We start from the raw sequence: 12,538 nt of genomic DNA on the forward strand, positions 1-12,538 counted from the left end.
CTTGAGTTAATATGTGACAGTTCCACAATTTCACAGTTTAACACCACATCATGAATTCAAGCAGAACAACAGGGCTCTTTGGCAGAATATCTCCTTGTACAAAGACACAGACTACCACAGCGCCATGAAAGCAACAGACTAGGTAAGGAAACTGAGGTCACTTGGCTGTGTGTGTGTGTGTGTGTGTGTGTGTGTGTGTGTGTGTGTGTGTGTGTGTGTGTGTGTGTGTGTGTGTGTGTGTGTGTGTGTGTGTGTGTGTGTGTGTGTGTGTGTGTGTGTGTGTGTGTGTGTGTGTGTGTGTGTGTTTGTGTGTGTGTTGTGGCGGCCTACATTATTTTTATACTATTTTCTTCTTTTTTTTACTCACATCACATAATATCAAGACCAATAAGCTAAGTACTGATTATTTTTGCGAATGTATGGACTATGCTGGTGTTTTTTTAGAAACGCCCCAAAACATAAGACGAATAAGAGTTGTTTATACAGCTGTGCATAAGAATAATGACTATAGGTGCATTAATGCACTTATTCATTGTTCTATCTGGGTACAACACATTCCAACAGTCATGTGGTGTAGTCGAGCTGAGTCACACGCTAATAAGGGAGAGAATGAGAGAGAGAGAGAGAGAGAGAGAGAGAGAGAGGGGGCGCAACAGAGTATGTGAAAAGGGTGGAGAATGATGGAAAATACTTTAGAATAAGTTTGGTTTGAAACATTTCAGAGAGTCTGATGAGAATGACTCATCAATGAGTACTTTGCGCCTGGACGTTAGATGCTTGGACGTTAGATGTGAGACGAGTTCCTTTTGTAGGAAAAAAAAGAAGTTCAACACAACCAGGAAGGAGATAATAATGAAGAAAGTGGAGCCTTTACAGTTTAAAGTCTGAAAGTGAATTTGAGTGTTAGTTGGACCTTCATCTGAAGAGCAAGACAAGTAGGATTTTGTTTTGTTTTCAAACATAATTCTTCACATCTCCATTTTGTCATACCATCTTTAGATACTCATTCCACATCGATTATGACACAAACATGGATGAAGTCTGTCTATACCTTACTGCTGCGCTGTCACAGTGTACTTGACTTTGTCTAGTCTCAAACCCCAGTGTTGAGACTTCTGCAGTCTGATGCATTGTATCACCATGGACTCATTGGACTGTTTCCTCTTTCTGACAGTGAACCACTGAGACAAGCTTAACCACTTACAGCCCCAGCATCCAGAGAAACGCTAGCAGAAAATATCAGATCTACAACATCTATTTTCAGCAAAGATATTTAGTGTAGAGCGATCACAGAAAAGCCACTATTAAAGAGCAGTCTAACGGGTATATGTGGTTAAGATGTGGCTGCAGACACGTAGTGTGTGCGTGTACACAGCTCTCCTAGCTCCCTCCTCCATTTGAACAGATGCGATGCAAACTGGCACTGACGAAGCCTCTTTGAGACTACAAGGGGAGGAAGTGAAAATGAGAGTGCACAGGGAGAGTGAGAAAGAGAGAGAGGGAGAGGCAGATAGAGAGAGAGAAAAGAGAGAAAAGAGAGAGAAAGAGTACAAAGAAAGTTGACATCCTCAGACAGAATTTTCACACTCCTGTAATAAAACACACCGTAGGCGGGTGGGGGGATGGAGGGAGGGAATCTACCGGTAAGTGGAAACCTTGAAGTTTTCTTTCACTTTTAATTGGATTTTCTCTGTTTGTTTTGTTTTGTATATTCGTCAGAGTGTTGGATCGGTAAAAGCAGCAGTGTTTCATGCTGAGTTAAGGACACCCCCTGGTGAGGTTTGTTATAATCGACCTTCTTACAATAATTAACCAATTTCATTCTGGTGTCCCCTATAGAGGGTATATGTGCATGCCAGAGTGTAGAGTAGGAGAGTAGCGACACACTTTGATCTCGCTGCAAAGCGGGTGCCTATGGGCTATAGTTCCAAACATTGCTCCTATGGCTGGAACTATCCCATTGAGATAGAATGAGCACTTCCGCATTCCATTGTTACAATGGGAGTCAACGCTAGCGTCGCCACTTTCTTACTAGATTACTCTGGTCTGGTGCATGCATAAAGTCAGTGGAAAATCTAGTAGCGATGAGTTTTTGTGAAAGGTTAGCCGATTTGCTCGTCTACATATGACGTAGATTTTCCCTTCATTGTCAATGGCAATTAATGTTTGTGTTGCCACAAAATTTACGTCATATTTGAGGCACATATGACAACATTTCTCCTTTCATTGTCAATGGAAAATATGAGACATGTGGGGACAAAAGCTGTATATAGGAGGGGCTAGCGTCCCTCAAAAATCACACCTGTGTGAAGTGAGGGGCACTTATCATCATACGTTATCTCATTCTGGCCAATCACAATTTGCGTCCTCACTTTTGGCTTCAATGTTTGTGTTTACACACTTTTGTCTTCAATGTTTGTGTTTACACAAACCCTCAAAGCTATAGGAGGGGCTAGTGCCTATGCCCAGCTTTGTGGGTCTGTGTGAACACAAACATTGGCTGATGATTGGCTGATCACCCCATAGCGATGATTTGATTGACTGAGCACATATTGAGTGAGGGCAGAAAAGTGAAGACGCCAAGTGATTGGCCAGAATGACTTTTGTTATGATTTGACTGGCTGAGCACGGAATGTAACATATGATGATAAGAGCGCCCCTCACTTCACATGGGTGTGATATTTATTTATATGTTCTAACGTTCAATTCAATGCCAAAAACACAATTAAATTGTTCATCGCAGTCATTTGTTATTTGTATGACAACGAATCATCAAGTAAACTTTCATGATGGTGATGGTGACAGCCCTAGTGATGTCATACTTTGTTTGTCCACCATCAGGACCTGAATGATGGATGAGGAGACCAGAAGCTGTCAGCTGACGGAGGTGGATGAGAGAGCACCTCAGTCCAGGCAATCTGGACCACAGACGCAAAACACCAACACACCCAGATGGTCCAATGGTAAGAGTCTGAAGCCTGATTGATGCTAGTCTCTAGCGGACACTGGAAATACTACTGCCAAAAAATATTTAGCAATGAATTAGTAGTTCATGATTATACTTCAATATTAATTACTACCTTTTTACTTTTTAGTAGAGAACAATCCTACAGTACCTGTAACTGTGTGGCACTGGCAGCAATGTGTTAGTTATTGGTAACTCACTATGTGGTTGACACACTATCCTACAGCTTCCAAGGTACCCTATACCTGTTTGTGGCCTTGATTTGTAAATGCATATTCCCAAAGGCCTACACTGTATTTATCAAACCTCTCAAGGGGAGAAAGAATGAGAGAGTGATGGAGAGAGATTACAAACAAAGTTTAACAAACACAATCTATGAATGAAATTACTATGAAAACAGATGCTGTCAGCTGACTAGAGTGCTCAAGATCCCATAATGATATGTTATTCCATGTTTAAAGATGTATTTACTGATGGTAATAATGCTTGATGGCCTGAACTGAAGCCTGTGCAAACGAGCTCTCTCTCTCTCTCTCTCTCTCTCTCTCTCTCTCTCTCTCTCTCTCTCAGGTCAATGTGTGTTAGCAGTACCCTGCAATTCCATGCTAAACCCAACATTTGATCTTTCAATCTGCCGGGCCAAGCTAGAGAGAGATGGCTTTCAGGTCAACAAACAACTCTCTTCTTCATCTCACGCACGCACGCACGCACGCACGCACGCACGCACGCACACACACACACACACACACACACACACACACACACACACACACACACACACACACACACACACACACACACACACACACACACACACACACACACACACACACACACACACACACACACACACACACACACACACACACACACACACACACACACACACACACACACACACACACACACACACACACACACACACACACACACAGCCGAATAATTACAGTGTCAGACTCTTTGTCTTCTGTCATGTAGATTCCGGTGCAGGACTTTGAGGCTTCTCTGGGATTAGCGCTGGACGTCCCCTCGGTCAGAAGATACATGACTTTCAATTCCGCCCTGTTCCATTTCATGTTGGCTCCAGTGAGTATGTTTGCTCTGCATTCACACCACATTGTGATTTGCGCAGCTTCCGAAAATAATGTGACGGCGGGTTGTGAGCTGGATTGTCTATTTTCGGCGAGTGACACCACTATACGACGAGGAATAAATCAGGCTTCCGCTTCACTATGAATAGCAGTGAGGTTGCCTGTGTATTTACACTTTTACAGTGTATTGACAGTGTATGGATTTCTAGTACCCTACATTGGCAATGCAGTTACAGTGATGCATTTACAGAATATTAACTGTATATTATGTATACCCCCCCCCCCCCCCCCCAAAAAAAAAACAATCTTATTTGAACAGTTCAAATTGAACTGGTGACCCCCCCACCCTGACAAGCACTTGGAGTTGATTCATTACATTTGGTTAATCTCGGTTCCACAGATAAATATTTAGAAAATAGCCGATCTACAAGCTCACACGCCTCACTTCACGAGCCGTTTGTAATCTGGTTGTTTTCACAATTTTTACCCTTTCTTATATTATTTGACAAAAATTCCCAACCCATTTAGGCCTGAGGCCGATTAAAAAAACTAAGTTTTCTAAAAACTGTTACAAAAAGGGGTTCCTGGATTGAAAGGTGGTTCCTGGTCTGAATGGGTTAAATTGTCACTTCACTTTAATTTGGGGACCCAGAGGTTGGGAACCACTGATTTACAGTGCATTGACAGTATTAATTGCAGTGTATATTGCCAGTATCATTTGACAGTGTATTGTCGGTGTCTCTTATCTCTCCAGGTATTGTATGTGGTGCTGTGGTGTGCTGCGTTCTCCACCTTCCATCTCTACCTGACTATCACAGACTACTGGGTCCTGTGTCTGTCTGTCAGCCTTATCTCCATCTTCCTCACCACCGCCATCATCTTCATCCTCCACCACAGCAACAAAGAGGTAATTATTACCAAACCCCAACGTGTCACCATGTATGATGAAACTAAATATAATACACACATGACACACACATTTTTCCATAGTAAAAACAAATCACACTCGTGTGAAGTGAGGGGGGCTCTAATCATCATACATCATCATGCATCACATTCCGTGCTCAGCCAATCAAATCATCACATCATTCCGGCCAATCACTTTTGGCGTCTTCGCTTTTCTGCCCTCAGGGTATACAACTACACTGTCGCGCCAAGAAAGCGCCTAGTCCAGGCGTCTCTTCCGGGTTTTAAAACAGCAGGTGGATGGAAATGACGCTAGTGCGTGGCTTCAATTTGTAGCATCGCCAAAAACGGAAACGCTTTGCAGACGCTACAAGTTCAACCGCACGTAAGCGTCATTTCCATCCACCAGCTGCCTGGACTAGGCGCTTTCTTGCTGCCTGTTGACGCGTATATGTGTCCACGGCCCACGCTGTCTCAATAATTATGTACTTTGCTCAACCATTCAAATCATCGCTATGGGGTGATCAGCCAATCAAATCGTCAAATCACTGTAGAGCTAATGGACGTTTAAAGTTAAAATAAATTTCTCGATTTCTCAAATGAATCCTCAAAAGCAAGCATTGGAAAATAGCGGCCACCAATGTCAAGTATAGAATGAGCACACCATTCATATAGGCCTATAGGGTGACCGAATATAATCTATTGAGTTCAATGGAGAAGTGGCGCCGTGTTCTAATTGGGTTCCTCAATCTCCCCATATAAACACTGAGGGCTCCATCTTGCGCCACCCTTTTCCCTTATCCCTAAACGTATTTGTAAACTAGAAAAAGTGCCCTTCTGGGCACAGGTCTCCACCAGGATTTCTTCCTCAGCCTAGTGGGAATATGCGTGCACAGTTTCATCGCAATCGGACGCTGCGTTTAGGAGTTGTGGCGATTTGTACAAAGCGGGCTACTCCTGAAAAGTGTAGGAGCCAATCGTGGCCAATCAGGATGGAATATGAGAAATCAAACAAACCTGTCTTGATCACATGACTATGGAGATCATGTGTACCGATTTGCGTGAAAGTTGGATAAAATCTGAAGGAGTAATAATAGAAAATGTGTTTTACATATGTCGGCCTCCTGGTGGCGCTATAAAGAGCAGATGTGAAAAATTCCAGGCAAATGTTTTTCCTCGGCCTCTAGGGAGTTGGCATACAAAGTTATCCACAGATCCGTGCAGTTAGAGGTAAAAACACTTTTCGGCCAGTTATAGCGCCACCTTGAGGCTGAGTTGAAATTGTTCATGTGGCATTTCGTCCTCGGCCTAGTGGGAATGTGGGTGCAGAATTTCACGGAAATCACGCGATGTGTTCATGATTTGCAGCATTTTGTTTGAAACGGAGCACTCCTGTGAACTTTGGAAGCCAATCTTAACCAATCAGGATGGAGTCTGAGAAATCTGAAAGACCGGTTTCGTTGAATGGCTCTAGAGAGACTGTGTACCAATTTGCGTGATGTTTGGACAAAATCTGTAGGTGTACTGTGCAAAAACTTGTTTTGCACAAAGCGGCCTCCTGGTGGCGCTATAACAGGCCGTTCTGGAAAGTTTGTGGCAGAGGTTCATCGTTGGCATCCAGGGAGTGTGTGTGCAAAATTTGGCATCGACCGGGTTAACGGTGGCCGAGATTAGCTGCTCACGGACACACGGACGGACACACGGACGGACGGACACACACACGGACGGACGGACGGACGGACGGACGGAGTGCAAAACATACTCTCCCCCCATGCCTTCGGCCTGGTGGAGACAAAAATGGCAAATAAGTTCAGGGATAAGGGTTAAGGGGTGGCGCAAGACATAGCCCTGAGGGTTTTACTGTGTATGATGACTATATCATTAATTATGTTGGACAATTTGCAGGCCAGAATTGGTTTCCAACATTGTTGTGATAAAGAGCATGGTCCTTGTGTGTTTCCTTCCCATTAGATCAATGTGAACGTGGATGTGCGTCTGATACAAGTCAATGAAAGGATGAGTAAGCACAAACTGTTAGTGGGCGTGGCCGACTGGGTCCAGAACTGCGCTGGAGCTCTACAGGTAGGTGTTGTACCACACACATTTAACTCAGAGAGGGTACAAAATAAATGTATACATTTTTGTTCCCTCCTCCCTCCATGAGTTACAAATGTGATGTGTCATTACTTATTACTTATGCCAGAGAATTTGCACTGCAGGACATATTAACATAATATATTCCAACATTATTGTGATAAGGGGCAGCATATTCAGTTAGTGGCAGGCCGCTGATGATGTCAGCAGACACTCTGTCACTCTCCTCATCTTTCACTTTCTTTCTTTCTTTACATACTCGAGTATGATGGTCTGCGTTTTTCAGCATTTGTAGTTGGCGATTTATAGTTCAGTCAGACAACTCACGAATAGATTAAACAATATTTATTGCAGAATGAGTAATGAGTGTGCATATGATATTTGACTTGGCGTTCGGCTCTGCTGGATTTCTCCCTGCTCGGCATGATTAAGCAACATCATAAAACATAAGAGCAGGAAGATAGATATACAATAACCCCCCCATGGGGAGCATAGATAGCAGAGCCCACCGGTGGTGCTGGGGTGGTGGTGGGAGAAAACATCACATACAACCGGGAACCATGAGCCGAGGAAGGCAGGAAGAGCATGGAGTCTAGTGAGCTAAAGTAGCCTGCCCACTTAGTCAGCTGACTGCCGCATCGGCGAATGACGTGTGAGACTTGCACACACGTATACTCCCACATAGTAATGCAGCATGTTAACCCCTTGAGCATAGTATGGGCCTTTGAGCATGACAAGAACCTCCCTTGAGGTTGACTGACTGAACTGACTCCGCCGCTCCGCGCGCTGCGTTTGATTTAGCGATTTGTTTCAAGTTCACTTTCTTTCTAACGTCCTTTTCTCAATACCTCTGCATCTCCGTCCACATGCCTCCCTCCTGTCCTCTCGTCCTCCTGTCTCAGCTGATGTGCGTGTACTGGGACATGTCCTGCTGTTTGAGGACACTGACAGAAACTCTAGAGGAGAGCAGCTCCGTGGCAAACAACACCCAGGTGAGTGGAGAATAGAGGGTATGCGCATGCTTAAAGTGAATGGCAAATCGTGTGGCAAAGCAACATGCAAAGTGAGTTTAACATTGTTTAATGCAATCAGATATGACTTTTCTGTGTGGATGTATGGGCTGTCAAGGCCAGAAAGTAGTTTGCCACTCAGTTGGCCTTCCTGCATAACTTCCTGGTTTGATGCTAGTTTGATGATGATGTCACGCGCATACCCTCTATACAGCTGTCACTTCCTCTATTCTACTGCGGTTCAATTGATTTTCACAGCGAGGCTCTGGGGACCCTCAGGGTCCTTGGGAGGACCGGTTTTATTTCACTATTACTTTCACCACATAGAAGGTCTCCAATGAGAGATTTTCTTTTGGGGACCTAGCCTTGATTTAATTGGGGCTCCGCGGCCTAATGTATAATTTCAGTTTGACTGATCAGTGCCAATGTTCTTGTGCATCCTGACAGTAGGCCAAAGTAAATCCATGCATTGTTTTTTAAATACTTTTGTCATAGTCTATACTGTATCAGTATTAAAAAAAAATGCTATGTCTATGACATAGACTCACCAGTCACCACATGAAGTCCAAAATCTAAATGAAGCCACATCATTATTAAACCCTGTCTTATTGTTCTTTGTGCATACGTTTGTCTTCCATTGGAAAAACTTCAGCAAGGCAGCATACAGCAGTTCACTATACACACAAGCATGATGAAAGGCAAAACAACATCAGCACTCTAAGGGGGATGGGTACCACTAAAGACTATAGTACTAAGAAAACATATGACAATACACCAAGTAACATTGAATATTCTATATGGGCTAGTGATTGCTGCATTTCATACTACAATAGGTAAACCATGTGCACTGCACATTACACAAGATCCTCTGTACAGCTTCAAGGCAAGGTTCATCACATTCATCACAATAACCAGTAAAAGGCAACAAATGAGTGCATATGAAAACAATCATGAACAGTGAACTAACTCACCTCGCCGCATAATGACCAAGGTGGGGCCCCGGGCTCTCCCTCAGAAACAGGCAGAGGAGGAGAAGGGGGTGACTGACTGTCTGTCTGACCGACTGACTGAGAACGAAAAGGGAAAAGGAACACCGTTCAATCTCTGACCAAAGTGCTGTGACTGACGGTCCCGGTCCGCCAGTCAAACTAACACCCCCGTGAGTGAGTCTCAGACTGGTCCGGGGCTCTGGACAGAGGGCGCTCATGTCATGTCTTGCCTCGGTACCCAGGCTTTTCGTTCACATTCGGCTCAAAAATGAATGTGTAGTTGTTGCAGCAACAAGCACTGAAGGGACATAGAGCAGGCCACTGGTGAGTGGTGACGAGAAATTATCATATATTATAATGTTCTGATTCAGTCAGCATAATACAAATGAGGATAATTAACCCAGGTTGAGAGAAAAGCAGCCTTGTCCTAACCCTAACCCAAAGCATTAAGATGTACTGTTTCTTTACCAGAAGAAACTGAAGGAGAGGATGTCTCATCTCACCCTGGTGACAAAGGTCAAGCCAGTTGACCCTGTGGTCAGATGGTCAGGGGAGGTGGGGGGTTCAGAAGAGGAGAGGCCTCTACTGACAGACAACAGGGAGGAGACAGAGAACAGCTCCTCTTCTAACCAACAGGAGGACTCCAAGATCACAACCAACTACAGCCTCATTCCCGAAACCACGTCACCCGCTCAGGTAGAAAGCCTGTACACCATTCACCCCACATAATATAGTTAGTGATGCAATTGATCTGAAAATATATATTTGACTGTTTAGATGTATTTATTGATATTTATTAATCTGCTTTAATCTGTATTTGTAGAAAGACAGATCTTAACTTGATGGAAGAACTCTTTCATTCCTTTACTGTCATGTGAGGATACTTTGCTAAAACGTGTGTAGATTCTCATATTTTGCTTGTCCTCTGACTCCTCTTACAGGTCAAAGCTCACCAGCTCCTGATGACTTACAGTTCAACCTACGTGAGGCTGTTGATGTCTGAGAGGTTATCAGGCCCAAGCCCTCAGCGTCTTCGACCTCGCAAGAATCACTGCAGTGTTGCGTCTCTCTGCCTCTGCCAGTACATCAACACCAAGATCCTCCAATAGACACGTCTTCTAGTGCTGCGAAGGGAACACTGGACTGACAGCGAGGAAACATCCAAAATGGGGACTGACTTTGTACCACTTGAACCCTTTTGTTTCCGTATTCTGGGGAGCGGACATTCTGTGAAAATAGCTACACTCAGTCACTAAATCAATATTTAGTGTAGAGAGAAAACAGGAGGTGTCCTGGTATACAGACTCCGGTCAGCTAAGCCATTAGGCTTCCATTGCCGCCCTAGATTGTTAAAAAACTGGAATCCAGCTTTGGTTTGAACCATGTCCTCCTGGTAAGTTTCCAGTTTTGGTTTGGACTGCGTCCTGGAATTTAATCCCCGAAACAAATTCAGCTACAGGCTTTGCAAATGTTACTTTAGAACAATACATTCTATGCACCTTCATGCATTTGACAATCATCATTATAGTCACTTTAAATTATTTGTACAAACAGTGAATAGAATATAGATTATTGTTTTATCTATGTCCGTACTCTGTCTTTGTGTCCAATTCTGCCATATTGTAGTTTTGTAGAGTATTATTATTATTATTATTATTATTGTGATGTTGGCCGACCGGCCAAGGCTCCAAAAAGACAGAAGAGTCCAAGAATGCCCTTTTAGGGTTTTTTATTCACCTTTCCAGTCCCGTGCAGATTATGGTACAGTGCGGCCACGGCAAAGACAATGACGAAAAACAAGATTTGGCCAAAATAACAGATGTACAAACATAAATACACTTGAAGACAACACTACTGAACAACACCTAAAACAAGGAGAAGCTGTAACAGGCCATACCCTTACTTTCCAAAGGGCCCTGGCAGCTCTCACTTACGCTGTTACCTGTGTGTCAACCAAGGACTCACTAACACACATCAGCTGCGGTCTCCCCTTTATAGGAGAGAGACATACCAAACTGTATCCCAGCAAATTGGCAATTAAATTAACTCACCATAAGCATACAAAGGCCAATGAGTTAATACACCATTACTGAAGGTTTTAACCTGAACTTAAACATGAAATTCCGGACGTCCATTCATACACAAACTATAGTTTGGTTTTAAATAAGATTGCTCTCGAATCAAACACCCCTCCTCCTCTGCAGCACTTGGCACCTTCCCAGTCAACAGGAATGCCACTGCAGAGGGAGAGGTGACTCACAATCAATTCAACTTCACATCAATAAATACATTTAAAACAATTAGTATCCTTCAGCAATGCATTTCAGTTACAGTATCAATAAATAGAACATACACTTTACAACTTGAACCACCACTTCCAAGCCGGCTAATTCATGATAATTAATTGGAAGCAGGTGTAGTAAAGTTTATGCCATGTCCCCAATCATTGTCTGTGTATAGGGCATGGGCTTCCCCGTGACAATTATTATTATGTTTAGAGCCTCTATTTAGAGAGAGGGGGGGGGGGGGGGGGGGTACAGTATGTTTCCTGAAGCTGAAAGAGGGTAAATAAATAGTTTTTTTATCTTTAGATTTGATATCTTTGAGCAGTATGGGTTGGCGCCCCAGACTGTGTCTTCCGTGAGGAGGCCCAACAGCCCACGGTATGGCCTTTAGGAGGGCCATTCAAGCCGTAAGCGGAGCCTGCGGCACCACCGTTCCCCTGCTGGTGGAGCCTGCAGAACCATTGCAGTGCAAAAATCTGCCTCTCCTGAATGAAGTGTCTGGTGCTGGGAGTCTGGTACAACGCATAGGTCCTGACTCCTGGCTGCACCTGGTGAGAGCAGGAGTGGATGAGACATAGGAGGGGCCGGGACAGGAGTCAACCCACAGAGCCTAGTTCTTCCACGCGACAGACCTCCCAGTCCCGGCAGAGTAGTTTGGGAGCGGCACATTGTGTGGCCCTGGTCTTTCCCTAATGGGACTGATCGTGGGTAGCTACTGGGACGTAACTAAGTCGGGACTTGATCACCCCGGCTGGGTCACCTGAGTGAGGGGTATGATGTTGTGAGACGACCTGAAACCCTGATGACCTAGTTGGGATACGTCACTGAGACGACCTGAAACCCTGATGACCTAGTTGGGATACGTCACTGAGACGACCTGAAACCCTGATGACCTAGTTGGGATACGTCACTGAGGATACGTCCCAGGTGCATCCATGCAATGTTTTTTTGTTTCCGAGTTGAACCAGTTACTGAGAAATGATTACAAAATGACTACAAAAGTAGTTTCCAGTGGATATTTCACAGTTAAATGTGAATCCAAAACTACCCCTTTAACATGAATCACTTTAACATGAATCACAGATTTGTGTGTGTGTGTGTGTGTGTGTGTGTGTGTGTGTGTGTGCGTGCGTGCGACCCCCATGCATGCGACCCGTGCGTGCGTGACGTTTGGCCGCTGACCATGCCCATCTCCCAG

General features: G+C 44.2%; 1 protein-coding gene across 5 annotated transcripts; it reads left to right on the top strand.

The window, feature by feature from the left end:
* The first annotated feature begins 17 nt into the window (after positions 1 to 17).
* tmem268 (transmembrane protein 268) lies at positions 18 to 12,162 on the top strand. 5 transcript variants are annotated; one of them, XM_083774382.1, is made up of 10 exons: positions 18 to 142; positions 1,720 to 1,774; positions 2,842 to 2,963; positions 3,536 to 3,630; positions 3,944 to 4,051; positions 4,811 to 4,963; positions 6,934 to 7,044; positions 7,959 to 8,048; positions 9,527 to 9,751; positions 9,997 to 12,162. In XM_083774382.1, exons 3-10 carry the CDS (start codon positions 2,849 to 2,851, stop codon positions 10,162 to 10,164), a joined length of 1,065 nt encoding a protein of 354 aa, XP_083630508.1. In that variant the 5' UTR covers positions 18 to 142; positions 1,720 to 1,774; positions 2,842 to 2,848; the 3' UTR covers positions 10,165 to 12,162. The 5 variants fall into 5 exon arrangements, with proteins under 5 accessions (XP_083630508.1, XP_083630511.1, XP_083630510.1 ...); XM_083774385.1 differs by having other exon boundaries at positions 9,530 to 9,751; XM_083774383.1 differs by lacking the exon at positions 18 to 142 and adding an exon at positions 678 to 935 and having other exon boundaries at positions 1,720 to 1,779.
* The last annotated feature ends 376 nt before the right edge of the window (positions 12,163 to 12,538 follow it).

This window comes from Protomyctophum parallelum (genome assembly GCF_964188405.1).
Source record: "Protomyctophum parallelum genome assembly, chromosome: 1".
In the NCBI taxonomy this organism is placed as follows: domain Eukaryota; kingdom Metazoa; phylum Chordata; class Actinopteri; order Myctophiformes; family Myctophidae; genus Protomyctophum; species Protomyctophum parallelum.

Bases quoted from the DNA above. Each gene is read 5' to 3' on its own strand.
- tmem268 (XM_083774382.1), top strand. From the start codon at position 2,849: ATGATGGATGAGGAGACCAGAAGCTGTCAGCTGACGGAGGTGGATGAG. The intron at 4,964-6,933 runs GTAATTATTACC...CCTTCCCATTAG, and splicing joins TCCACCACAGCAACAAAGAG to ATCAATGTGAACGTGGATGT. The intron at 8,049-9,526 runs GTGAGTGGAGAA...TTTCTTTACCAG, and splicing joins CCGTGGCAAACAACACCCAG to AAGAAACTGAAGGAGAGGAT.